The 27963-nt window shown below is 36.1% G+C and overlaps 1 protein-coding gene across 2 annotated transcripts in view; it reads left to right on the top strand.

Annotated features, from left to right (window-relative positions):
* Positions 1 to 27483, top strand: part of LOC107660763 (guanine nucleotide-binding protein G(o) subunit alpha) — a 121597-nt gene extending 94114 nt beyond the window's left edge. The window contains exons 4-8 of one of the 2 annotated variants that reach the window (XM_016450180.1): positions 8258 to 8418; positions 15969 to 16097; positions 17017 to 17146; positions 20812 to 20965; positions 21829 to 22935. In XM_016450180.1, coding sequence (XP_016305666.1) covers positions 8258 to 8418; positions 15969 to 16097; positions 17017 to 17146; positions 20812 to 20965; positions 21829 to 22016 — 762 coding nt within the window. In that variant the 3' untranslated portion in view covers positions 22017 to 22935. Of the gene's footprint in view, positions 1 to 8257; positions 8419 to 15968; positions 16098 to 17016; positions 17147 to 20811; positions 20966 to 21828; positions 22936 to 25799; positions 25954 to 27222 lie in introns of those variants that run through there. The other variant, XM_016450179.1, reaches the window with a different exon arrangement.
* Positions 27484 to 27963: the final 480 nt, after the last annotated feature.

Raw genomic sequence — 27963 nt, forward strand, 5'->3', positions numbered from 1 at the left:
TCTGAATATGGCACTTAACACATGCTGTGTGGTATCGGCGTTTGGTATCGGGGCATTTTAACGAGTACGAGTACAGGAGCTCAGTATCGGGTATCGGTGCATCCCTACTATGAACACATTACTTTATATTAAAACATAAATATTAATATAAATATGTTAAATATTTAAATATAAATGTTAAATATATTTGAATATTTTATTTTTTTAATTGATATATCTATTGATAATATATATATATATATACACAGTAATACTTATATTTTTATTTATAAAATGTAATATATTGTATGCTTTGAACACACCACTTTATATTAAAATATAAATATTAATAAATATATTGAATATACAGTACATAATTATTCAATCAATGTACATTTTTTCCAGCAATTATTCAACTAAATGGTCAGTAACAAAATAAAAAAGCAGGGCAACTTATTAGCAATAGATTAAAGGGGTCATATGATGCGATTTAAATTTTTCCTTTCTCCTCGTTTTTCAGACCAATGAGTTTTGTAAAAATCGACGCGCTTCAGAAAGGCGGGGCATAGAGGAGACACAATAATGTACAGTATGTGGAAAATAATGTGTTTTTTTAACCTTAAACCGCATAAACACATTTCATTACACCAAATACACAAAATACTGTTCTTTTTAGGAGCATCATATGACCCCTTTAAGTAAACCAAATAAATAACAGTGCTTGACGTATTTCATGTATCTAACAGTATCAAATATTAAGATGAAACATTCAGAAATTAAACATAAATACAAAAGTAAACAGAGTTAAAATTAAACAATTTAAATTATGTGAAATTATAGTACACATTATCGTAAATAATTATAAATTGTTTTTGTGACAGCATTTGATAGTAGCATTCAGTACTACTGATATAGAAGAAAGATATTGTTATATATTTATTCTAGTATCGTCATGGCACTGAAAAGTCCAATAGCCTTTCATTCTCAGCAGCCAGACATTAGCCAGTCATAGACATGGATTAGGGGTTTGTGGATGCCACTTAATGAAAGAAAAGAGGAAGTTGATCTTAAAATGGCCTTATTGCTTTTGGAGCATTGATTTCCTTCTTCAATAACTACATGGCATGTAATGAAAATGACTTGATGTGAATGATGTTGATGTAAGAGAGAAAGCTTTCAGTTGGCTTACAGCGCCAGGTGGGTGTGGCCTCCTCGATGACGGGCATCCGTGTCGGTTAATAGATCGGCAGAGGTGTGGTCTCCGCTCTGGGCTTTCAGGACCTCCTGCGACTAGGCCACAACTGGAGCCTTCAGCAGGAGAGCAGAATAACAGCTAAATATTTCATCAAATCAATAATTCAACAACTGCCATGGGAGGAAAATAGAGAGAGATGGAGATGAGAGAGAGAAGGGAGGAGATAGAGTGAGAAAGTGGGAAGGGAGGTTGAGATACAGAGAAAACGAAAGAGAGAACACCAAATCTGCAATCACATTCCCCAAGACAGGCCCGGTAACCATAGTAACTGGAGATGACTGTCACATGATGCGGAGGAGTGGAGCGAAAGGGAGGGGACCTATGAAAGGAAAGGGAGAGATGATAATCACGGGACGGAGTGTAAAGGGGCGAATCGAAAGCAGATTGAGTCGAGTTCTGTGTTGCCTCGATTCTGCATCATCTCAACAGAAGCCAAACACTTTCCCATCATCCAGACTGCTTACTTATGAGTGTGACATAACAACTGTGAAGTAAGAGAAAGAGCCAAAGATGTTAGGGCAGGGGATGAAAATAATGAGGACAGTGGCATAGCAGCAATCTTTCTTTTGCTGTTTCATCCTTGCCACTATTATCTCAAGTGCTGAGCATGACCAAAGGAGGACCATTTTCTGTTGGCCTTGCTGTGCACAAATTCTATTTAGCTTAATAAAACACCTTCCATAGTGGTGTTCTTCATCAGCTGAGTCATTGTAATGTAGATGAGCATCAAAAGGAGGCCGTTTATGTTGAGATACCATTTTTTGTCTTGGCAGTGCTGTATTGACAAGGCTGCTTTGGAATTGTGGGAAATATCCTGCAAGCTTAATTAGCAAGATTTAGGTGGTTTTGATCCAAGTTCCCACACACATCATGTTCAAGGCAAGCGTATTACATAATTCACACTATATAATTTGAGTAATATAGTATGCATATAATTGGTAGCTCTATTCCAAATCCTAGTGAGCTGCATGCATATCCTGCCTACATAGGCAGCATACTGAAAGAGTGAAGTGACGTGTGGCCAAGTATGGTACTCGGAATTTGTGCTCTGCATTTAACCCATCCAAGTGCACACACACACCTGTCATAGAACCTTCTAAATCAGAGACTCTGTGAATAGTGACACAAAAAGCCACTAGCAATTTATTTCAGTAGAGTTTGATGTTAGCATGTTGCTAAGCTAATCATTCGGTACCCTAATAATAATTGATATTACATTTAAAGCAATAGTTTACCCAAAAATTAAAATTACCCCATGATTTACTCACCCGCAAGCCATCCTAGGTGTATATGACTTCCTTCTTTCAGATGAATACAATCGGAGTTATATTAAAAAATGTCATGGCTGAAAGAAGAAAGTCATATACACCTAGGATGGCTTGAGGGTGAGTAAATCATTGGGTAATTTGCATTTTTGGGTGAACTATCCCTTTAAAGTTAATATATAATACAAGTTTCAATTGAAATTACATTAAAGTATATTTTAGTTTACTATAAATTCCTGTCAGTACATTAGACAGTACACTTTTACCATTTTTTAAAGTAGTAATTTATCTTATTTAAGTCCTACATTAGAACCGGCTTTACTGACGAGATGCGCTTGACAATCGCATGCGATTAATTGCACAGCCCTACTACAGTGTATTTCTTTTTTACAAGGTCGACTGATTAAAAGATGTTTAAATACAACTGACATTTGTAGATGTCCAGTAGGATGCTTGTTAGTAACAGTGTTCCTCTTGTATATCAGATTCAATCATCTCAACTTTATGAGTCAGTAGTTTGTCATCCTGCTGGTGTCGTATTCAGTCTCCTGGAGGACTATAGTATTAGTCAGTGCAGGCCTCAGCAAGACCTGACACGTGACAAACAGTCCTATTTCTGTATTTTCATGCCGCAGAGCCGTACGACAGTCTCTCCTGATGTGACTTTCTTATTGTGTGTGAACCAGGCGAACCCAGCAGCTGCTTAATGATGCTGGTCTGCGTGTCTGTCTATTCTGATGATAATATGATCATCTCACTGTCTTGAGATAATAAAGGCAGGAGATGAACGGTCATCACTGCATAGCGTGCCATTCTGTGGAACATACAGCGTCAGTCATCTACATAATCTAATTTCTGTCATGGGCTTTCCCTCTCTGCCATAGAGACGTAGCTCTTTAACCACTTGAGGAAATAGTGGGTTTGCCTCTGTAATTTTAGCCTTCCTTTTTGGGCTTGTGTGTTTTCTCTCACTCTGTTCTAAATACAGGCCATATGACCTTTTTGTTCTGTTTTAAATTTATTTATATTCATGCATTTGGCAGACTCGCTTAAGCAAAGCGAGTTAATTATCCCTGGGAATCGAACACATAACCTGGGGCTTCCTAGTGCCATACTGTACACTACTTGAAGGTCAAAAGGATGCTTTGGAAAACTAAAGGCTAGTTCAACAACAAACCAACTTCCTTAAATATGTTAACATGATTATATACATCAAGTTTTATATACAAACTCTTGTTTATGGATTCCCTAGGAATCCAACCCATAACCTTGGGTTCGCTAGAGCTATGCTGTGCACTACTAGAGGCCATAAGGATGTTTTGGTAAACTAAAGGCTAGTTCACATAGACCCAAACACCAAATTCTTTAAATATATTAACATGAGTATAAACATCAAGTTTTATATACCAATTCAATGTTTATGGATTCCCTTGGAATGAAACCCATAACCTTGGGGTGGCTAGAACCATGCTGTGCACTATAGAGGCCAAAATGATGCTTTGATAAACTAAAGACTAGTTCACATAGACACAAACACCAAATTTCTTAAATATATTAACATGATTATATAGATCAAGTTTATACTTTATAAGTTTATGCATTCCCTGGGAATCAAACCCATTATCTTGGGGTTGCTAGCACCATACTGTACACTACCTGAAGGCCATAAGGATGCTTTAAAGTTTGGTTCAATATTGACCCAAACACCAACTTCCTTAATTAAATATATTAACATGGTTATAAACATCAAGTTTTATATACAAATTAAATGTTTATAGATTCGCTTGGAATCGAACCCGTAACCTTGGGGTTGCTAGTGCCGTGCTGTGCACTACTAGAGGCCAAAAGGATGCTTTGGTAAACTAAAGACTAGTTCACATAGACACAACCACCATATACCTTAAATATATTAACATAATTATATATATCAAGTTTATATACACTTTATAAGTTTATGCATTCCCTGGGAATCGAACCCATAACCTTGGGGTTGCTAGCGCCATACTGTACAATACCTAAAGGTGATAAGGATGCTTTGAAAAACTAAAGGCTAGTTCACGTAGACCCAAATGTGAAATTCCTAAAATATTTTAACATGATTAGCATGATGCATTATCAGGATTAGCATGTTTTGATAAAATACGGTAAAGATCTAGGGTGGCCCCAGGTAATGTTGTATACAGGTGCATCTCAATAAATTAGAATGTCGTGGAAAAGTTCATTTATTTCAGTAACACGTTTTCTCATTTTGTAAAGTTCCCCAGGCATCCTCTAGGGCGGCGCTGTTCTTTATGTATATTTTACTGTGATTAAACAGCACTGTTTGGAAAGTACCAAGAAAAATAAATGGAGTGCATGAACAAGGGAATCTTTTGTCTTTTTCAGTGTCAGTGAAAGATGAATTAGAGATGTCATCACTGTCAATCACATGCCATCCTGTTTTCTAATTAAAGCACATCCATAATAGTACTGAATGTGTGTGCGTGTGCATGTGTGTGTGTGTGTCTATCTGAAGGGACTTTGCCTGTAGGTAGATTTCCCAGTACTTGACTATCTCTGGCTTTGACATGTCTGTGCTATTAACATCAGCAATGGTTATTAAATGAAGTACAGCTAATAGCGTTTCCCTCTTACAGGACGCCTCAGAAAGTCATTGAGATAAAATCATATTTTATTTGAAAAATTTTATAAGGACTCTTGTTACTGCTCAAATCATAACATTAGAAATTAGGAATCTGGGGGGTTTTCTCAGAGAAAGTAATTGACAGAAATACATCCAAAACAAATACTATAAAATATGAGATGAAACAGTAAAATTAAAAAATGTTCCTAAATTTTTAGTTCCTGAACACTAACCTCGACACTAAAAAGTCTACTAAAGTTTCAGAGGGGGGAAATGTCTCTTTTTGCTCTCTTGAGTTCTCATAGATAAACTGTGGTATGAATGTGAAGTTCCACAGATTCTCAAAAATTACGGAAAATAAGCTGGTTACTGAGTTAGCAATCCTCCCACTCACAGCACCTCTTTTGGTCATGTCCATACTGAAATACATTAAACTTCTTTTTTTTTAATGACCTCTCAGTCTCCTTACTTAAGAAGTCCACCACATGCCTGTGGTTGTAACCTTGGAAAGATGAGTTGTAGTTTAAATCCATGTCTAGGGAGATGTGTCATTGCCTTTGATAAAGTACTTGAGCAGGGTCTATATATCTTCAGCAAAGCGGAGCATCTCTTTTCCTCTGTGCTAGTTTGAAGACAAAAGTTGCCATTGTCAGTGATAGATTATTAGACCACAGGCCTTGGGGCTCATGAGGGACTGTATGTTACTCTCTTGTTCATTGCAAGATTAGAAGCCAACTGATTCAAGATGACTAGATTGATTATGCCATATTACACTTGACCTTCACTCTACTTCACATTATATGAGAAAGGCCTGTATTAGGGCTTTGCAGACACAATCATACTGTGTAGATTTATCACAAATTCTTGTGAATATATTAACAATATATCATCAATTCCTTTTTTTCAGTCGTTTTTCATGATATTGAGACAGTCTTTTAGGCCCTTTCATTTGTTTGTTCATTTATTTGTTTGCATTTAGGAATGTTTTTCTCTTGATATTACATTATAAAATGAGGCCCATTTATTAATTCTTTCATTTTTGTTCATTCAATACTATAATTTCGTACAGTTTTTAATTACTGCAAAAGCAAATGAGCAAATTCACTCGTGGATATTTTGAGTATCTCTCAGCAGTGATCATGTTAAGATGTCACATAATTAATCAGGTTGTGAGATGTAACATATCATGAGGTAGTTGCCGATACCTAGCCAGACTATAGATACTATACTACTGTGCTAGCCTGTATTATTGCATATTGCATTAACAATACCAGACACAGACACCATTGTGTTGTGTCAACCAGTGTCGCCCTTAACAATCAACAAGAGTGATACAAAAACCTAATAATACTCTGAGGAATCCAGAATTTACTGTCAAATGACAGTTCTATTGTACATGTGTTATAATGAGTTCACAGTGCCTTCTTACGTCACTCTTATGATAGCTGTGCTCATAAACAGGTGCCGTGTCAGGGCGTCTGCAAGGATACTGTCTGTCACGCTGGGCTACTGACTGATCTGCAATTCAAATCTACAGCGTGTTGAGTTCTCTCCTCGCGCTGTTTCCTCTAATAAATGAATGCTGATGAAGATTGGTCCATTCTCTTTAGTCTGTGCAAAGACCTTAATGAATAGCTATTATGTGTCTCTATGAGCCTGATCTAAATTCAATAGGCAATCACTCAGGAATCACATTCTCCTTCAGTGCCACACGCCAAAAAAAAACCTTAAGCACAGGTAGAAAGAGCAAATGAAGAATGAGAAGCATGACCAGCATTGTGACATTAGAGACAGACCCACCTGCAAGAAATGCACAGAGAAAAAGGAAACAGGTGTGTGTCTGCTGAATCTGTCAGTATTATTCTTGCTGCTTTTTTTAATCAAAAGAGAAATGCATGGCAAAAATGTTCCCATTGCAAACTTCCAGCTCTGGGACTGAGGCATTTGCCACTATAAAGGCTCAAAGAGCCTGTGGACACCAGTTTGATGTCCCATAATTCCCCGGAAGGGGTGATGTTGAAGTAATCCTCTGGTTCATGTTGTGTTATGAAGCTTTAAACTGCAGTTCATTATTCTTGTAGATTGTTATACATATAACCATTAATAGTACATTTTGTTTCACTAATATTATTACTAAATTCATTTTTAATTTGTAAAAAAAAAAATTTTGATAGAATAATCTATTAGAATTAAATACAGTATGATGTGTGTGTGTGTGTGTGTGTGTGTGTTAGGTATAAGGACTCCAGAAGGTTCAGTCATGCTGAGTTCAGAGGACTTGCTCTCAAAGGTCACACTCACTGGGGGAGAAGGAAAGGGAGGCTTCCTCAGCCAATCATAAGGCCTCCTGCTGCTGATGCTGCCCCCGCTGCATCACCATGGAGATGGCAGCAATATCTGTCCCTATTGACAAGTCATTCGGAAGATGCATCCATTTTTCTCAGTGGAGAGGAATATATCTGCATCTTCACAGTAGAAAAACTTCACAAAATAGCATTTGCATTAATTATGGATTAATTAGCGACATCCATGCTTTGTTTTTTCCCATCTTTTTAATTCCCAGGCCCCCACATCTCACTCCTTTTAGTGTGTGAACACTTTACTCTTTCTCACAGCAGATAATGGAGAGGGTGCAAGACCAGCCTTCTTGAACTGACCCCCATCTTCTCTTCCACTCTCTATTTAACATGGGTCTTTTCTTTTCACTCCCCTCATCCAGTCCATTTCTCACGCTCTCCTCTTTTGGCTTGTGTAGTTGCATCTCTGTTGTGGATTTGCGGGACGGCGGAACCCAGCGCCTTCGTCTAGTAAGCTCAATTGTGACCTCTTTAAAAGAAACTAAACGCTCTTTTCAGAAGTCATTATTGCTGTCAAGCTTTTTAAACGTGTTTGTTAAAGGGAGTGATATCATAGGAGGAGGACAGAGGAAGTAAGAGGGATGGAAGAGTGAAAAAGGAAGTCAGGATGTTGTGGGTATATATTGTCTATGTATTTATATATTGGATGTGAACATATTTATATTGAATAATTTATCTCAAAATGTGTACAATTTGGAGCACAGTTTGTGACTTGTTCTGTTTGCAAGTCTCCTCATCACACTGATGGATATTCTGTATGTGTGTTTGCTTTTAACAGGCTGATGCTAAGATGGTCTGCGATGTTGTGAGCCGTATGGAGGATACCGAGCCCTACTCTCCAGAGCTGTTGTCCGCCATGATCCGCCTGTGGTCTGACTCAGGCATCCAGGAGTGCTTCAGCCGTGCCCGCGAGTACCAGCTCAATGACTCCGCCCAATAGTGAGTACAGCCCTCTGCTGGGAAGAGCCATTAGTGCTTTACACTTCATTAAGAGCATTCTGCCTAAATATACCAATCTTTTATTATATCATTGACCATCACACTGCAGTCCAGTTCATTTTAGAGAACTATCCACAGGGCATATATTTTATGGACTGTAAATTGAACGTGGCCACATAAGGTTGTGTCTACAGCATAATATGTATAATCTTTATTTCCAGTGCTTGTTTGAACAGGTTGCTTTTAGAGTATTACTTGAGCTCAGCAAAATGTCACTCTGAAGTGAATTTACAGATGCAATTACAGTGTGCGCTGATGAAAGGTCTCGAATTATGTATGTGTGCATGTGTGTAAGTTCCGTCAGCATTATATTTCTGATGTTGTGGTTTACTGTAATAGTTTGGGAAGCCTGTCATTGTGGGAAGTGGTGTTTAGATAAAGACAAATTACTTGCTCACATATTGACAACATAGATTATGTTGCTATGAGGCAAATGTTGGGAGGGGAAGGACTGTTTAGGATGCCAAAAATGAGTTTGCTAGACAAGTCTTTAATAGAGACGTTTTTTTTTCCCCTCTTCATTTGCATAAATGTTCTGCCTTTTGTTCAGTGATCAGTAAGACAAACAGTTGCCAGTGGGGTGTCGAGTTCAGGTGTATGAAAACAAATATCAAATGGTACAAGGACAATATATTTAATCTTAGGGTTTATGTGTTTGTGAAAGATTGCTGAAGGATATTCACCGCTGTATGGCTGACCGATATTTACTGTTTTATAGTCTTTTTTTATATTAGCACATTCAGTCGTTGTATTTTTTTCCATGTTCAGTAACCTTGCTAATATTTAAAAAGCTGTAATTCTTCAGTAAGAATTTAATTTCAATAGAGTGCTGTGAATGCACAACACACATATTTACATGAAAAAGACCTTTTCCATTCATAACCTTCATTAGATCATATAGTCTGCTTACGGTCTTTATTCAGATAACCCTGTTAGTCATAATATAACCCATTTAGTCGCATTGTTTCCTATTTAATTCAAACAATACTATTTTCTTCTTAAATATAATTTTTTTTAAAATAATTATATTTTAGATTGATTTTATATTTATTTACTTTTTTATATCTTTTATATTTTAATAGTATTGTTTTATTATTTTATTATTATTCTATGATGTATTTTAATATTGGTCGTGTGTTTTTTTTGTATGTCACAATATATAGTATCTAGTAAATTCTCTTTAGAGTCTTTGTTTTATTTTGCAGTGCCCAGTCTTTTTATCCCATCACATTTAACTCAGACTGCAAACATATGCTTCAAATATTTCTATGTACTTTTGCTCTAGATTCAGTAGCTACAAGAGTAGAAACAAGAACTGTGCACTGCTGTACACCTGTGTTTATGTTTCTTAGCTTTTATTTGTGTGTGTGTGTGTGTCTGTGTATTTACACTTTAGACATAGCCAGCTTGACAGGTACAACGTGTATGTCATTAAGCCATTCTTTCACATCAATCACTGACTAAAGAAAATAGTTCAGGAGAGACTCGAGATCATTTCCTTTGGGCTGTTTATCCACACCGGCTTTTTACAGTGTACAGCATACTGGCTTCCACATGTCTTTAGGCTGTAGGCTTGTCTTTCTTCTCCCTATTGGACTGCAACTTGAATATCAGGAGACATTTCAGAACATTTCAGACTGAGGCACAGTGGTCTTTCCCAGAGTGAGATGCTGAAACAGGATTAGATTGGCCCTCAGTCATTTGTTCTCTGGAAAACTTCCATCATTATCTGAAGTTCTTCCACTATTTCTGTGCTTCCCCTCTTCTTCTCTCACACTCACCACTCACCACTGTGTAACTCTGATACTGCCCACTTTATGGTGCCATAGAGGAGTTTATCCACTCTTGTCCAACCTTTTAAAAGCTCCTCCTCTTCCACACTGCAATCATTCCCCACTTCTCCAGTTATGTTCCTCTTGTCCTCTCAGCTTTGTTCCTGATCAGTTTTATTTTTCATTTTGTCTTCCTCTTTTCAATTGTAGGTCTGCTAATTTCATTTCTTCAGTATTTTTTTGTTTTTTAATAGTATTAACGAGAAGCATGTTCCACTTCAGGTTATAAGAAACGCGTCAGAATTCTAATGCCTTCTGCTTTCAGTTCAGCACCTTCTTTCTTGACGTTTCCAGAGCAAAAATAGGAAAACTCTATGTTCTTATTGAAGTCTTGGACAGTATAATGACATTCTGTGATAAATGTTTCATCTTTCAGATGAACCTTCAGTGGCTTTGCCTTCAGAAGATGTAGGAAGTTTCACTTATTCTCAATTTTTTGATAGTGTATCTTTACTGACTTTTCTGTCGCAATCGAAATGACTTGTATCCTCGCAAGGTTATTTGTCATTGTCAAGAAAGTTTCTCAGCAATGAGAGTTGCTGCTAAAGTTTCTTTTCCCCATTTTATATATATATATATATATATATATATATATATATATATGGCAAGCAAAACTTATCTGTATTTAAAGTGTAATAGTTTTACACTAGAGTTTATTAGACAGTTAAAATACCTAAAGGAATAATTCACCCAAAAATTCTGTCATCATTTACTATTTTATGTTGTAGACAAAGGATAAGATTTTGAAAAATGTCTGTGTGTTTGGGTGTGTGTGTGTTTTGTGTTCCACAGAGGAAAGAAAACCATATAGGTTTTTGAAACGACTCATGATTTTAATTTTTTGGGTGAACTATCCCTTTTAAGCAACAGCATGCTAATTCCAGAGGTCAAGTCTCCCTTATTTCTTTGACAATCTATATTAATTATAACACTGTACTACAATTTCCTTAAGAATCAGTGAATAGGCTCATTGTAGCATTCTTGCAGCACCCAGAATTTCAGACCGTTTTGTTACAACAATAAATGTGCTAACAATGTCTCCAATGCCCTGTAGTTCTTTTTCCTGCACATCTTTCTGTCTCTCTCTCCATGATGGGGAGCAGCAGACAGCAGGCAGGCCGCTGAGAGGTGTTGCCAGGCAGAGCACTCAAGCAGCAGCAGGAAACAGAGGGAGAAAGAAAGAAAGATGGAGTATGAGAGAGAGAGAGAGGGAGCAGGGGGCAGGGCAGAGCTGGCAAGCAGCCTGAGTGGTAGAGAGATACGAGTTTCCCATACTAAAAGGAGAGAGAGAAGTGAAGAAACCCTACAGCACAACCCCGCCCGCATGTCTATTAGGCCTAAAACGACGGAGTGAAGTCCACGTAGCATGTTGCCGTATTTATAAAAGATTTACAATAGTACATACAGCTACTCCTCAGAACACCATCAGGGCATTGAGTACATAGGAGATAATAAAAAAACAATTAGCACTGCTGCGAATATCAAAATGCGCTTGCGCACATGCAGACTTGTACACAAAAGCACACAATTCTTCCTTAATGTGTATATTCTCTGCACCTACGGCCAACTAAACAGGCATAGATTTGAAACGCATTATGATATTATTTTGTGATACACACAGACAAATATAAATGTGTGTAAATGCTTTTTTGGAATAATTAGGATTTTTTTATATAAAAAAATAATAAGTCTCTTATGCCCACTAAAGCTGCATTTATTTGATCAAAATACTGTAAAAAACAGTAATATTGTAAAATCCTATTATAGTTAAAAACTCAAGTTTTCTATTTTCATATATTTTAGTATGTAATTTATTTCTGTAGTATCAAAGTTTATTTTTCAGCAGCCATTACCTGCCACTTCATCTTTCAGAAATGTTTGGCGCTCCAGAATTACGAATTATTATTTGAACTGCTCAAATATTAATAGTGGTTCTTATTATTATCATCATTTTTTAAAACTTTGGCAGCTTAATATTGTTGTGGAAACCATGATTCATTCTTTGATGAATAGAAATCTTTTGTAATATTATAAATGTCTTGATGGTCACTTTTAAACAAAAATAGTATGAAATTGTTCATGAAGTACAGTATTTGGCATATATATATATATATTATTATTGTTTGTGCTTCTCAAATGTTAATAATGGTTCTTATTATTATCTATGTTTAAAACTTTGAACCATGACTCCAGTGAAATTTGCCTTTAGTCAAATGTAGGCTTTAGTAAAAAAAAAAAAAGGCTTATGGAAATCCTCAGTTAACATAGCTGCCCTAAATCTGCTATTTGTTAATAGACAAACTATGCTGAGAGGAAAGCGTGCACAGCTAACAGATACAGGTCACAAAGGAAGATGCCCCAGAGAGAGAGAGAGAGAGAGAGAGTGAGGTAGCACTAACACTATCAAAGAAAAGAGATTAAAAATAATGTCAGTGGATGGTTATCCTTATTAGTGCTGTTCAAGTGATGTCTCATTTGAGACTATGTCCTATGAGAGCAGTTCATACTTGAGTACTTAAGTTCATTCTGTGTCAGGTACTACTGTAGACTCGAGTTAAGTGCCACTAAGCAATCATGCAAACCAAAAGCACCACTAATAAAACTTAGCAAGTTACAGTCACAGCAACAGCACCCTCTAGAGTCAGTGTGGTGAACCACAGGAAAAGAAATATGCAAAATACATATGAATATGTTTTATTGATGGTATATTCTTTCCATATAGGACTTAGAATATACAGTGGGACATCTGAGAATTGTATTCCAATGAAACCAATTTAGGCATTATATTAATATCCTAGTAATAGTGCAGAATCTTCAGTTTACGTCATATAATTTCTCTGTTTTAACATTTTCAAAATGCTAAAACTTTCAGTTTGTTCCCAGGTTTAAAATAGATTCTGTTTTCCAGATCTTCCCATTGGTCTGAGATTTTTGGACCTCTCATGTCACAGACCTTGCCCTCATTTCCTGTCTTAATTCTTTTATTTCTATTTTTCAGCCTCTTTCTACTCTCTTCCCCCATTTTGGGCCTTATATCAGTTGCAGCCTGTGTCTGTATCAGCTGCTGAATCTGACTCCGTGTCACTACATCTGTGGATACTTGGCACAGGACATTTCACATTATTATCAGATATTTAACTGCTGTTTATCACTGAATCATTTTAAAATTAGTGTTTAGTTAGGCTGCATGTTGTTGTATGTGGAATTATTTGCTGGAGAGGATGTTATGAGGTCAGAAGTACGTATGCGTAGCCAGGGACAGTGTAAGGGGGAGGAGACGAATGAGTCACAGAAAAATTAATGAAATAATGAAATGTAGCACTCAATATGGTGGCTGTAGGGCGTCCCGCCTTTCAGTGTCATTTGCCATTTTCATACACTTGTTTGTTTACTCAGGATTTCACACATTAGCTAGACCGACCTAAAGAGTACAGGGATTTTTAAGCTTGATTTGAGGTGGAGAAGCTGAATTTATGGTGTCGTTGTCAGATTTGAGAGCCTCACAATCTTGACAAACAGCTTTGCAGACTTATATCTTAACCCATTCAAGTAGATTTGAGCAGATACTACTCTATCGTTCAACAGTTTGGGATTTGTATGTTTTTTTTAAATGTCTTTAAACGAAGTATCTTCTGCTCACATATGCTGCATTTGTTTGTAAAACATTAAAACAGTAACACAGTAGTATAACAATTTAAAATAACCGTTTTATATTTTAATATTTTTTAAATGCAGCCTTCAGTGTCACATGATGCTTCAGAAATCATTCTAATATGCTGATTTAGTGTTCAAATAATGTTCAGTATTATTATCAATTTTGAAAACAGTTGTGCTGCTTAATATTTTTGTGGAAACTGACACATTTTTTTCAGGATTATTTGATGAATAGAAACTTAAAGGGGTCATATGATGCTACAACAGCTTTTATTTGAAATAGTAATCTGTTGTATCATTATAAATCCCTTTCCTGTTGCTTTTAATGAATTCATTGTATCCTTGCTAAATAAAAGTATTTATGTAATTAATACTTTCATTAATCAAGTATTAGATTAAAAAAGTCTTACTAACCCCAAACGTTACTGTACATAGAATTTAGCTGTGTAGCTATAGGAGGAATTTCATTTTAAAAGGACTTTGGTGTAGTTGAGCGCTGAAGACAGTAGCGACAGCGGAATGTTCACATTTCCCTGAAGAATTCTGCAGCAACCAAGGAAACCTTCAACTGCAACATCACTTTGCCACAGATGGACAGGAAAGGAGGGATAGAAGAAAGAGAGAGAAGCAAAAAATAAAGGGGAAGAGCAGCATGTACTCCTAAGCATACAAGATATAATTACACAGGGTACAAAATGAAAAATCGAACTGATCCGGAATTATAGTTGTTTAAGAACCAAATACGTTTCCAGCGGTAATTTCCCTCTAAATGTGTCAAAACATTTTTGGAATTGCATTTTGATGTAATCATCCATTAGTGTCTACCAGTATTACCAGCCAAAGGCTTTGATGGATGTTTCGGCGTCTTGCGGTACTCAACCTTCAATTCAACTGGCATCCAATTTGGAGGCACACATATTTCACTGTTTCTTTCATCTGGAAGATAAATGACATCCACAGCCTTGGAGAATATGCATCACGCATTGTTGAAAAGCAGGCTCGGTCCTCCCTGTCTGCTTGCATCACTGTTGCGTTTTGAAGAGGGATAGTGTGTGCATGTGTGTGTCAGCTGTGAGTGGCACAAGAAGGATGTTTAATGTTTTATTCTGACCTATACTTTATGTCCTGTAGTCTGATTGACTTCCTGTGTCTAAGATTGTGACTTTAGTGAGATGGGCTCTCATCTGATTTGATGAATCTATTAAATGAAAAGCAGTAATTTTTCTGTCAGAGCATAAATGAGAAACTGTCAACAAAAGATGACAGGGGAGATCACTAAGAATTAATTTTTGTAATACGTTTGGCACTTGTGCTGAGCAAAGCTGCATTTATTTGATCAAAGATACAGTGATATTGTTAAATAATATTACAATTAAAAAATGTTAAAAATTTAATTTATTCCTGTGATGGCAAAGTTGAATTTTCAGCAGTCATTACTCCAGGCTTCAGTGTCACATGATCCTTCAGACATAATTTTTGTGGAGACATTTTGTAGTGATAAGTTAAAAAAAAAAACAGCATGTATTTGTAACATTATACTGTAAATGCCTTTACTGACACTTTTGATCAATTTAATGCATGCTTGATGAATGAAAGTATTTTAATTTCTTTCTTAGTTTTAGTGCAAGCTATAAGTCTAATGTATATTGAAAAGATGTTTTTTTTTTTTTGGCTGAAAAAAATAATGGAAGTTACTGTATTTAAATATAGGACAACACTATTCGAATGCATTTTACACCCAACTATTCAACTATTTTGTGGCTGGTTAGTGAATAAAATACAGGATTTTGTGCTGAAATACTGTTTTTCATTGTTTAGTGTATTCACAAACACTCTTTTAAGAGATTGATTTATGATATTTTTATGCATTAAGAAATAAAAACAACACTCTGGATTTCCTTGGTTGAAAAGCTACTAGTATCACTTTTCTACTTCATGTGAATGGCAGTTTCTGTGAAAAACTGTGGGTCCTAACTGACATTCCTTCTTTCTTTCTTCCTTCAGTTACTTAGACAGTTTAGATCGGATCGGTGCTGCAGACTACCAGCCCACAGAGCAGGACATTCTGCGAACTCGAGTGAAGACCACCGGGATTGTAGAAACCCACTTCACCTTCAAGAACCTGCACTTCAGGTGAGACTGATTGGCGTGGAATTTATTTTGTAATGTATTTTAGATTACTACAGTTTTTTTTATCATTTTCATGATTCATAATTGGGCCATGTTTCAGATGAAAAAAGGCTGATCTAATATATGTAGCAAAAAGTGTTTTTGACTCACGTTACAACTGGAGTGGTTGTAGACTGAGATTAATGCAGATGAATATCTCCAAACACCGACATCATCTCACTTCATATCATCTCCTCATTCACAGGGTTTTTTACACTCTCTCAGCTGATAGCACGTGAAAACGGAAGACCAAAATAAAAGTGTTGATGGGAGATAGACAGACAGATCTGCCACCATTATTCTGAAGACAGATTTAGAAACAAACCATACTGTTACAGCAGAAGCTAGCATTTTCGTAGAAAAGGGCAGGACCTCAGTTGACAGCTGAATTACATGTTCAATCTGAAGCAGATACTAGTATCTGAATGACACATCTGCTAATGATATTAAGTGAAAATAATTACAGATTTAAGATTTAGGGCTTATTAAAGCATAGTCATATAACAGTCTCAACAAGTATAACCATAATTGACACAAAGGCTGCATTTATTTGATCAAAAAACATTAAAACAGTAATATTGTGAAATATTATTACAGTGTTTCCTCTGTTAACATTTTTTAAATGTAATTTATACCTGTGATGGCAAAGGTAAATTTTCAGCAGCCATTACTTCAAACTTCAGTGTCACATGATCCCTTTTTGTGGAAACTGTGATTTTTAACATTATAAATGTCTTTAATGTTTTACTTTTGATTAATTTAATGTGTCCTTGGCTGAATGAAAGTATTCATTTCTTGAAAAAAATGTACTGAATGGTAATGTTGTTTGCATGATGCAGTGCACTATTGTGTTCTGAGCTCATGCCGAGTTGTGTCCACTCAGGCTGTTTGATGTGGGAGGTCAGAGGTCGGAGAGGAAGAAATGGATCCACTGCTTTGAGGACGTGACCGCCATTATCTTCTGTGTGGCTCTGAGTGGATACGACCAGGTGCTCCATGAAGACGAGACCACGGTGAGCACTAAATACACACTCACACGCAGAGACACAAACACGCACATCTGTGCTTAAGCTCTGACACACACAGACTCAATTGCATGCGCACACTCAGCGTCTGTGTTTCATATACACTCAAGTGTGCACACTTAACACACTAAAAAAAATGATTTATGGGTATTTGAACATTTTCTCATGCTTTAAAAGAGCTGCCTCGGAGAAGATTAACTTAAAGACTTCAAAACTTGATGGACAGCACTTGCTGTAACTACATGCAGGCTACATGATCTTCATCCACTGTTGAACATTGTAATTGCAATTATGTTGCCATTCAAGTGAACAAGATATGCTGTGTGATCATTCACTGCCTTATAATTAAAACGGCAACATTTTTTGTTTAGCGGGTTTTTAGAAATTTTTAAGGTCAGTGGTGTTGATAAAATAGGCCTCCATTGTGAACTCCCACACTAATCGGCACATAGGTAATGCTTATGCTGTATGTGTCATCTTGTGCGTACTGTAAAATTCTTAAAAATAGTAAATAATAGTGAAAAAATAATAATATCATTATTAGCATTTGTATTTATTTCATTATTATTGGCATTCAGTTTTGTAAGCCTGTTGGAGATGAGCTGCTAGCAAACATGCTCTAAAATGTGGGTGGCCTGGGTTTGAATCATGGGTCATGTTTTGATGCCCCAAACACTGTACCATCAAATTTAAGCCAAATTTAATTAAAAACAAAACAATTATTTGGATAGGTCTAATAATGGCATAGCTTTGAGTATTGTAGCTGTCATGTCTGTGTTGCAAATGCTTATCCTCTGCTAACTAGCCGCGCACAATAATGGTTTCTCAGAGTGCTGGGGTTCCCACTGGGGCATGAATGAATAATATGGTTGCATGTGTCTGGAAATTTTCCAGTTTTTTTATGTTTTTGCAACACGTTTAGTAACTTCTTGTCTTGTGATGTCAGGATGAATTTTGTTGATTGTTACCCTAGTCACGTGTTGAGGTCGGCATGTAGGCTGTGTTTTGTCTCCTGATGTTGTCATTAGTTTAACAGGCACTTTGCTCACCATGTCCATTTCTCATAGACAACATGAGATGACATACACATAAGTATATTAAATTTAGCAGTTTAAAAATACTAAATAAAGGGAACTGCAGTTAAGTTGACATAGTGTAATAAAAGTAATAAAATAAAATAAAAATATTATAAAGTTAATAAACTGTATTTAAACATTATATATGCAAATAGCCCGTAACAGATCTATACAGGTGGAGCTGGGGAAGGTGGAGGGTTTCAGAGGAACTCTGAAAGCGTGCTGCAAAAGGCTCTAGTGAATGCTAACTATCCATTTAAATATAAAGCAGCAAGCTCATTGGCTGTGTATGCAGCATGAACCAATCAGCTTGTGCCAGGTAGTTTAACGCTGTGAATATCATCAGTTTGAGTTAAGGGCCCATTTGCCTGCGCCAACTAGCGTTTCAGGACAGAACTTGGCGTTAAGTAGACAAGTTCAACACAAAGCCATTCAAACTTCTTTTTAAGTTCTGTGAACCCTTTTACAGTGTCCTTTAAAAGAAAAAAACAAAGAATTATTAATGTCCCCACGCTATTGATTGATTCTGTGACTGTGCCAATTGATTCATGGCAGGTGTGATGAGTCATGCTTGGACGTCTGTGTGTGACACAGGCCTCAGATCTGCCCAGACACACGCTCTCTTGACAAACTCTGATAAGAGAATTTTTACAACAGAGGGATTTACGGTGACGCGTTTTGGACATAGGAGGGCTTTTATGGCTAGAAAAGTGGCTCCCCATAAATACAGCAACTCTCAGGCGCCCATATTCACCTGATCTATGGAAGCGATAAAAAACGAAGACAGATTCTATTATTCTGTAAGAAAGTCCTGGCGAAACAAACGGACAGAGATAAACACACATACAGATCCTGTCTCCTGTCAGTGCTCGTCCATTCAGCGCTCTATCAGTGTTTACGCATTTGCCGTCTGACATTCTGTCCCGACCTTCTCTCCTGTGCACCCGGTGGCCTTTCCTCCTCCGTTTCAACACAGACATGCATTTATTTTCTTCAAACACTGTGTGTTCCTTCAAGTTTGACCCGCGTGAGACTTTTGTTTAGAGCTGTTCTTTTCTTCATTTGTGACAACGCATGGACCGATTCTGCATTGCTCCACTGTTGTTTAGCATTTTAGTGTGTGTGTTTGTACGTGTGAGTACCAACAGCAGTGGTATCTGGGGGTGGGATATGTGAGTGAAGTGGTGAAGTGTTGGGTTCTGGTGCATGTCCGGTTCCGCTCGGCTGCTCCCGTGGCCTCCAGCGGCCACCTCTGCATTTGCGTCTCTCCTTCAAAACATCTCAGCTGCTCTCCTGTCATCTCTCGCCATCGGCTTTCTTCTCTAACCAATCGCTAAACAATCCAGCCCAGCTCTACAGGCGGCCCTTCCACAGGTATGAAATGATCATTACCAACCTCAGTTGAAGTACATACTAAAAAGAGCTGGAAGCAGTAGGCTTTATGTTGTGCTGTAAATTAAACCGATAGAAAAATGAAAGGCAAAAATGAAAATTCTGTTATCATTTCAATTAAATTCTCTACACACTGTAAAAATGATTTTTTGAAGCTGTAAATAAAATGTATGCTTATCTTATTTGCAAATAATATTTATATAATAAGATTATTGGAGTATGTTTTACAAGAATATACTATTTCCGCCTTTCTACTTAAAAATTTACTAGCAATTTTTATGTAAATATTGCATCCATACAATGAAAGTCAGTGGATTCAGATGTTGTTTTGGACCCCATTGACTTTAATTGTATGGATGAAAATCTTGCTTTGTCTTTCACAGATGAAAGAATGTCATACAGAATTTTAATTTTTTGGTGAACTACCCCTTTAAATGTTTGCTTGTTTCTGATATATGCTAGTTTCAGTCACTAAATTATATCAGATATTCTAGATGCATTGCTGGTTCTTTCCAAAACCTCAATTTTTAATTGGTTGTTGCTGGCTAAAGGGATCGGCTGACCTCGTTTTTTCCAGTTTCCTCCTAAAATGATCGGACGCATCAAAGAGAGAGTCACTGCTTCCAACTCTGAATTAATTAGCATTCAGATGACAAACAAATAATGAGCAGAATCATAATTTATTAATTGCATATGAAAATAAGGACAGTGTATATCTATCATTTTCTCATTATAATTAACATGAGATTCATTGTATACCATCATGATGAGATAAGTAATTAATTTCTTAGGTAGCAGAATATGTTTAATTTCCTTTTCTGGCTTCTTGGCTCTTTGTTAAATTTCCTTTCTTTTTTCTGTTCATGTCTCGCTTCATATTCTAATTTTGCACTCAAAGTGTGATTGCACCTGAATGTGTGTGTGTATGTGGGTTTACTTAGCTGTAATTTGGGGATAATTTTGTGAGCTAAATCTGTATATATAATCTAAATATATGATTTTGTTTATTTTTTTTATTTTAAAAATGCTAAAATATTTATTTTAAAGGTTGGATTATGCATGTGTAAGATTATATTTAAAAAACCATAATAAATATGTCCCATTTATAGCCGAGTAAATATGTATGTCTGTTTTTGTGGATGCACGTCTGTAAATGATGTTGATGTCTTATGTTTCTTTCTGCAGAACCGCATGCACGAGTCCTTGAAGCTGTTTGACAGCATCTGCAACAACAAATGGTTCACAAACACCTCCATCATTCTCTTTCTCAACAAGAAGGACATATTTGAGGAGAAAATTAAGAAATCTCCCTTAAGTATCTGCTTCCCAGAGTACACAGGTAAACTCATTATCCTGGTGTTAAGAAATGCTTGCAAAGGAAGAAAGACAAAATAACTGATGAGGAGAGGATTGTAGAATAACACTCTCCAGAAGCCAATTAGCACAATAAATCTTCAGGAGAAGAACCATCCTGTTATTTTATTCCTTGTGGATGGATTCACACCCCTAATCTGGACAGCCTACATTTCTGTATTTTCCAGCAATGAGGGGAAAACAGCCAAAACAGTCACCTGCTATTCCCTGTTCATTGTTTTTTTATAACTCTGAGCTTTTCATCCTTCTCCATAGCTGCTCTTAAACATTTCCTCACCTGTTATACTGAATGATATATGGAAGACAGGCTGCACAAACAATCACAAATAAGTCTGAGAGACAGAAAGATCTTTCCTGAGAATGTGCTGAGTAACTGTTGTCAGGGAAAAGTTGCCTGAATAAATTTTCGCTGCCTGAAGGAAAAACTTATCTACAAACATTTTTTTTGCAAAAATAAATACTTTTGCTCAGTATTTTTCTTCTGGTGTCTGAAGTTTTGATGCCTTTGAATATATATTCAAATATATATATAATAATATATCTTTGAATATATATATAATCTCTATGTTAGTAGTAAATGATTTTATTACTTTGTAAAAAAAAATCATATATGTGCATGCTGTTGTTTTTTTTGTTTTTGTTTTTAGTTTTTCGTTTTAGTGTTCAGTTTCCAATTTACATTTACCACCATTGTTTTTATTCTTTTTTTGCTCCCCTTTGCAAATTTTATTTTATTTTAAAAAATGGCCTTTTTTTTATCACAATTTTTTGCCTCCCTCGCTGTTTTCTTTTATTTACTTCTTCTTATTTACTCATCCTGTGCTGCAGGTTCAGACATGTTCATGGAAGCGGTGGACTACATTCAGTCCCAGTACGAGATTAAGAACAAGTCAGTCGACAAGGAGGTCTACTCACACATCACCTGTGCTACAGACACAAACAACATTCAGTTTGTCTTCGACGCTGTCACCGATGTCATCATCGCTAACAACCTGCGCTTCTGTGGCCTTTACTAACCCACAGTGAGGCCCAGCTCTTACACAACCCCAGAATACACTGTCAACTGTTATCAGATATGACATTTTGTCTTTGTTTTATACTTTTAAATGTCTCCACTTGTGTCTGTCAGGTCATTTGATGGCCTTTTATAAGGTGAGAACTAACTCAAATCTGGCGATAGTTCTCACAGAGCTGTTCTTTAATTTATGTGCTAAATTTAAACCAAAGGTCTGAACTCAACTATTGATTTTGGTACATTGTTACAAATACAGGAATGTGCTTTGAATGTCCTTGCTGACACCTTCCTGGTGTGTTAGAGAGAGGTCAGGAGATATTTTAAAGTAAAAATTGGTGCCAAACTTCCACTACTTTACTGAGCTTAATTAATAGTAAAGTCTGACATATTCTTTTGTCCTTATTACACAGTATGAAGATAAATAATTCCAGATTCAAGGCTATGTGGCAATATTTTAAATTCCCATGACTATGTAAGTGGCACTATAATGATGTTCTATACACATGTATTATTTTCAAATGAATGCATAATGGGATATGAATTTCAGTGAATATTCACAAGCTGGCTCATATTACATGTGTTCTGAGTTGGCAGCAATCTCAGAGTGTTGATGAAACACTAGGCTTGACATTTACTTGGCATTTAGAAGAGAGTGCAAATGTCCGATGCCCTGAGCCAAACCACAAAAATGTTAGCCTCTTAGCATCCCAAAAAACAACAGGACGTGTTACTCCTCAAAATTGGATTTTGGACCTTTTAAACCAGACACCCAGAACATTCCAAAGATTCAAAAGCTGTCTTAACTGTTTTTAGCTTATTGCATTTTGAGAACAGACAAAGCTGATTATAACTACATAGAAAGAGATAATAACTAGATTTGTACCACATACATATCTGATGCATCTCTATATATATATACTGTACATTAAAGTTTGGGGTCAGCAAGATTTTTTTTAACACAGCTGCATCTTTTATATGATCAGAAAAGACATTAATATTCATATTTATATATATTTATATATGGTATATGTTTCTATTTTAATATATTTAAAATGCATTATATTCCTGTGATGGAAATGCTACAGTACATTTCATCATTCATTACTCCATTCTTCAGTGTCACATGATCCTTCGGAAATCATTCTAATATGCTGATGTGGTGCTTAAGAAATATTGTTTTATTATTATTATTGTCAATGTTCAAAACAGTTGTGCAGCTTAATATTTTTATGGAAACTGTGACTCATTTTTCAGGATTCTTTGATGAATAGAAAGTTAATAACAGCAGTTATTTGAAATTTTTGTAACAATGTAATAGTCTTTACTGATCAATTTAATGCATCATTGCTGAATTGAAGTATTAATTCTTTAAAAAAAAGATACTGACCCCAAACTTTTGAATGGTACACACACACACACACATAAGAATCACATGCACATATGCAACAACTGGAGTAATATGCTTCATATTCAGTAATAGAATCTCAGAGCTGTCTCACCAGACCACACATTGTCTGCTGTTTTGTTTGTAGTTCAGTCTATGTTATACTATCCTGCTTGATTGCTGGTCACATTATGCAGTAGTGCAGTACACCTAGGCATATCTAGGGGTGAGACTGAATGTAACAGGTACTGAATGGACCGGAGCTGAAAAGACTCTTTGGTCTGATGAGCTGTTGCTTTATCTGAAGTAGGCAGACACGTGCATTGCATTGAACTCAGACCCTGGCCTGCTTTGCGTCTCTGTGTATGTGAAAATACAGATCTGTAATTGACAGTAATTCACAGTGCCATATATGCTTTGGATGTTTGCTGCTATATGTGTACACAGTGCTTCTTAATATTCACCTCTCCATAGGATCACTTTAGTCAATGTGTGAATTATACCGTGACTTTCAGAGAGGTTGACTTTTAAATGATTTTTGCCTTTCGTTTTTTAATGTCTGATGAAAAGTATTTTTAATCTTGTGCAACACAAATTATAATTTGGCAGCAGAAGCACAGCATGACTAAATTATCTGAAAGACCCTGTGGAGTATTTATTTTAATGAGACTCCCTTAACCTTTTGCTTTGACTGTCTTTGAGAGGTTCAAGCTTCATAATATGTGACCTTGGACCATAAAACCAGTCATAAGTAGCACGGGTATATTTGTAGCAATAGCCAAAAATACACTGTATGGGTCAAAATTATCGATTTTTCTTTTATTCCAAAAATCATTAGGATATTAAGTAAAGATCATGTTCCATGAAGATATTTTGTAAATTTCCTTCTGTAAATATCTCAAAATGTAATTTTTGATTAGTAATATGCATTGCTAAGAACTTCCTTTGGAGAACTTTAAAGGCGATTTTCTCAGTATTTTGATTGTTTTGCATCCTCAGATTCCAAATATCCAAATAGTTGTATCTCTGCCAAATATTGTCCTATCATTACAAACCATACATCAATGGAAAGCTCATTTATTCAGCCTTTAGGTGATGTATACATCTCAATTTAAAAAAATTGGCCCTTATGACTGGTTTTGTGATCCAGGGTCACATATGCACCCTGACTAAAGTAAAATATTAAGGGAAAATATTTTTTTCTGTTTAAACGTACTGTTAATCTATGAGAAATATGATTGAATTCAATCGTTCGCTTCAGACAGCCAAAAGACAGTGATTACTTTCATAAACCAAAAGCCAAAACACATACTATCTGAAGGTTTGCTTGATGTAAAACATGCTGAATTGTGCCAACTATGAACAGTTATGTTATTATAAGGCCAGTGTCAGTACTAAGCACCTTTCAGCCATTGTTCAGGTCCATTGATGGTCAGTTTTCATACATTTAGAGAGTGTATATGTAGCCGCATAGTGACTTTCATTCTAATAAAGAGTGTAAAGGGAAAGCAGTATCATTTTTAGTAAACTCCTTTGACCGTAGTCCCAGTTTGATGGGCCATAAAATTTGGATTATGATTTTAAATAATGACGAGTAACGAGATGGCTGGCTAATGCACGTCAGTGTCAGCTCAGACACATGTGTAATTAGGTCAGTGGCCAAGGTAAAGAAACTCGAGGGTAATTGAGTCTGTCCGTTGCTGAGGGGCAAAAGCCAATTTGTTCCCTGGCTTGTAGCTGCAGTACAACTAACTGTTGGTGATGTATCCAGACTCCTTTCATCAGACTGACTAATGTGATAAGTTCAAGCGGTACATTTTGCTAATGTAGCATAATTTACTTGAGATTGTGCTGAAATTTGAAATTGTGAGTTTCATTGTAGTGTTTAATTCATATTTGATTCTGATTAAATACAGAAGGACCCGGCAGACATGCTCTCCCATCACACATATTACTGTAATCTCACCGTCCATCACTTTTTGTTTGTTTGTTTTTGTCAAACTGCTGTAATTATTGTTTGTATGTGTGTCTCACTGCTGTGATTATTTATTGAACAATGGATGTCTATTTATATGACATGAATGAATAAAGTACTTGTGAAATCCGGTGTGTGGCATTCATTTTCGAGTCCTGCATCTTCTGCAAGTAAACACAGAATCTCTGTATAATTAGAATCTTTGTGGTGAATCATCACTATTGGATTGAGCAGATATGAATAATTTCACCAAACTTATGTAGGTTGAAACAGTAGCTTCTTTCTTTGCTTTTTGTGGGCTTCAGCTACTGTAGTTGCTTACCTTGACTGTTGCTGTATGTATTTCTCCACTAAACGTTTCTGGTTTTTCTGTCTGCCTCTTTTTCTCTGTCTATCCTCCATTCTGGTTTCTTCTCCTCTTGCAGAATCGCATGCACGAGTCTCTTATGCTGTTCGATTCCATCTGTAACAACAAATTCTTCATTGACACTTCCATCATTCTCTTCCTCAACAAGAAAGACCTATTCGCTGAAAAGATCAAGAAATCTGCCCTGAGTATCTGTTTCCCTGAATACACAGGTAAGAATGCTTCCTGTTGTTAAAAAGCTTGTAAAAATGTACAGGTTTTAACTCTGGTAACACCATTGCATTAGAACAGAAGGATGTTTGTGATTGGTCAGGTCAGGCTTAGTGATGTCAAAAACCCATTAGTTTGGATTCACAGTATGAACTCTAGACTACATTTGGAAGGTACTGTAACATGGGAGGTAAAGGATGGAGCAGTAGCTGAATCTTGCGTGTGCAGTCATGGGTAAAAGGTGGGCACAGACTCCGAGGGATGTCTGCAGGTCTGTCAAACTCTCTTCACGGCAGAATACAATTCACTGCCTCCGTTAGACCCGTTCCTGTTCAGCAGCACCCTCAGTGTTGCTTTTCACATACAGTGGCCACAAAAAGCATTTGGACACTGAAATCACAATTAAGTATCTCAATATATTGTGCAAATCTGAGACAAAAATATTTTGACAATTACAATGTTAACATTAATAAAGCTGTCTCCACATCTTGATATATTGTTCAGAATTAAGACAAAAGTACTTAGACAAGTATAGTATATGTATAAACTAATACATAAATTATTAAACAGTTTACAATATCGCAGCATCTTGATATTTTGTTCAAACTTAATACAGTAGCATTTTGACAATTAAAGTGTATGTAATTAAATAAAATGTGCAAATTGATTATAATGAACTTGTATAATTAATTAACCTAATTATAAATGAATAAGTAAATGGTTAAATTATTAAACAGTATAATTAACATCTTAATATATTGTTCGAAAACACAGTACTTGTATATGTAAGTATATGTAATTAAATTTGTCAATTAATTATAATTAACTCAAGTTAAGCAATAAATGTAATTATAAGTTGATAAATGCAATATCTCAGCATCTTGATATATTGTTCAATATTGTTTATGTCCATAATATGATAAAGTCCATCTGTGGTTACTTAGGACATCTGAGAAAAGCATTGCCTAGTATTAGATCTTGTTTTGATTTTTTTTTTCCTAATGAAATGAAACTTAGACATTTTAAGTGGGACTTAAAATGTTCAAAAGTGTTCAAATAATTTTGATCTAAATGGTCTCATACATAACCAAGATACAGCAGCTTCTCAATGGGACTTTTGCTTCATAAGGAGCCAAGTTAAAGAATGCATGGCTATTAGAGAACGGAAGAGAAGAGACATTTGTGAATCAGAGTGCCACTTTTATGTCATTTTTATTTTTGGCATAATATCAGATCTCACATACTCATTTGATCTCTGTCTCCCTCGGTAGGTCCAAACACCTATGACGATGCAGCTGCTTACATCCAAGCACAATTTGAAAGCAAGAACCGCTCGCCTAATAAGGAGATCTACTGTCACATGACCTGTGCCACGGATACAGGAAACATCCAGGTGGTGTTCGATGCCGTGACCGACATCATCATCGCCAACAACCTGCGAGGCTGCGGCTTGTACTGAGGCCCGCCCCTTCCCTCTCGATTCACTTCTTTGGAAATGATTATTATTGAAAATGCAAGTTGGTAAATAATAATAATGATAATTTTAAAATAGGCATATACAAATATATAAATATATTATATATATATATGAAATGTTTTTAGTTTGTCTTTCAAAGAGCTGCCAACAGAACTGATTTCTTATAGAAACCCAGCCTTTATGGTTTTAGAACAAAGTTGGGACCTTTTTAGTGTTGTTTTTGTTTTTCTTTGCTGTCGTACGTCTCATTCTCCCCGTTTTCCATTGTGTCTTTATTGTTTTAACTAAACAACCCTCATTTTTTTTTGTGATATATGTCTTTCTTTTACTATTTTTTTATGTTTTATGTCATTGTATGTATATTTATTACACGAATATCAGTCAGGAGGGATGACCTGTACATGTTTGCCTGGCTACATGAATTTACTTTGACGATAATGTGACGATAGCTAAATCCATGGTTATGCTAGTCTTGAGCACTACGGTTCAAGTCAGTTGTAGCGTGTCCTTGTTTCGGATTTTGAATCACTGTAGT

This window comes from Sinocyclocheilus anshuiensis, unplaced genomic scaffold (genome assembly GCF_001515605.1).
Source record: "Sinocyclocheilus anshuiensis isolate Anshui unplaced genomic scaffold, SAMN03320099.WGS_v1.1 scaffold2481, whole genome shotgun sequence".
NCBI lineage: Eukaryota > Metazoa > Chordata > Actinopteri > Cypriniformes > Cyprinidae > Sinocyclocheilus > Sinocyclocheilus anshuiensis.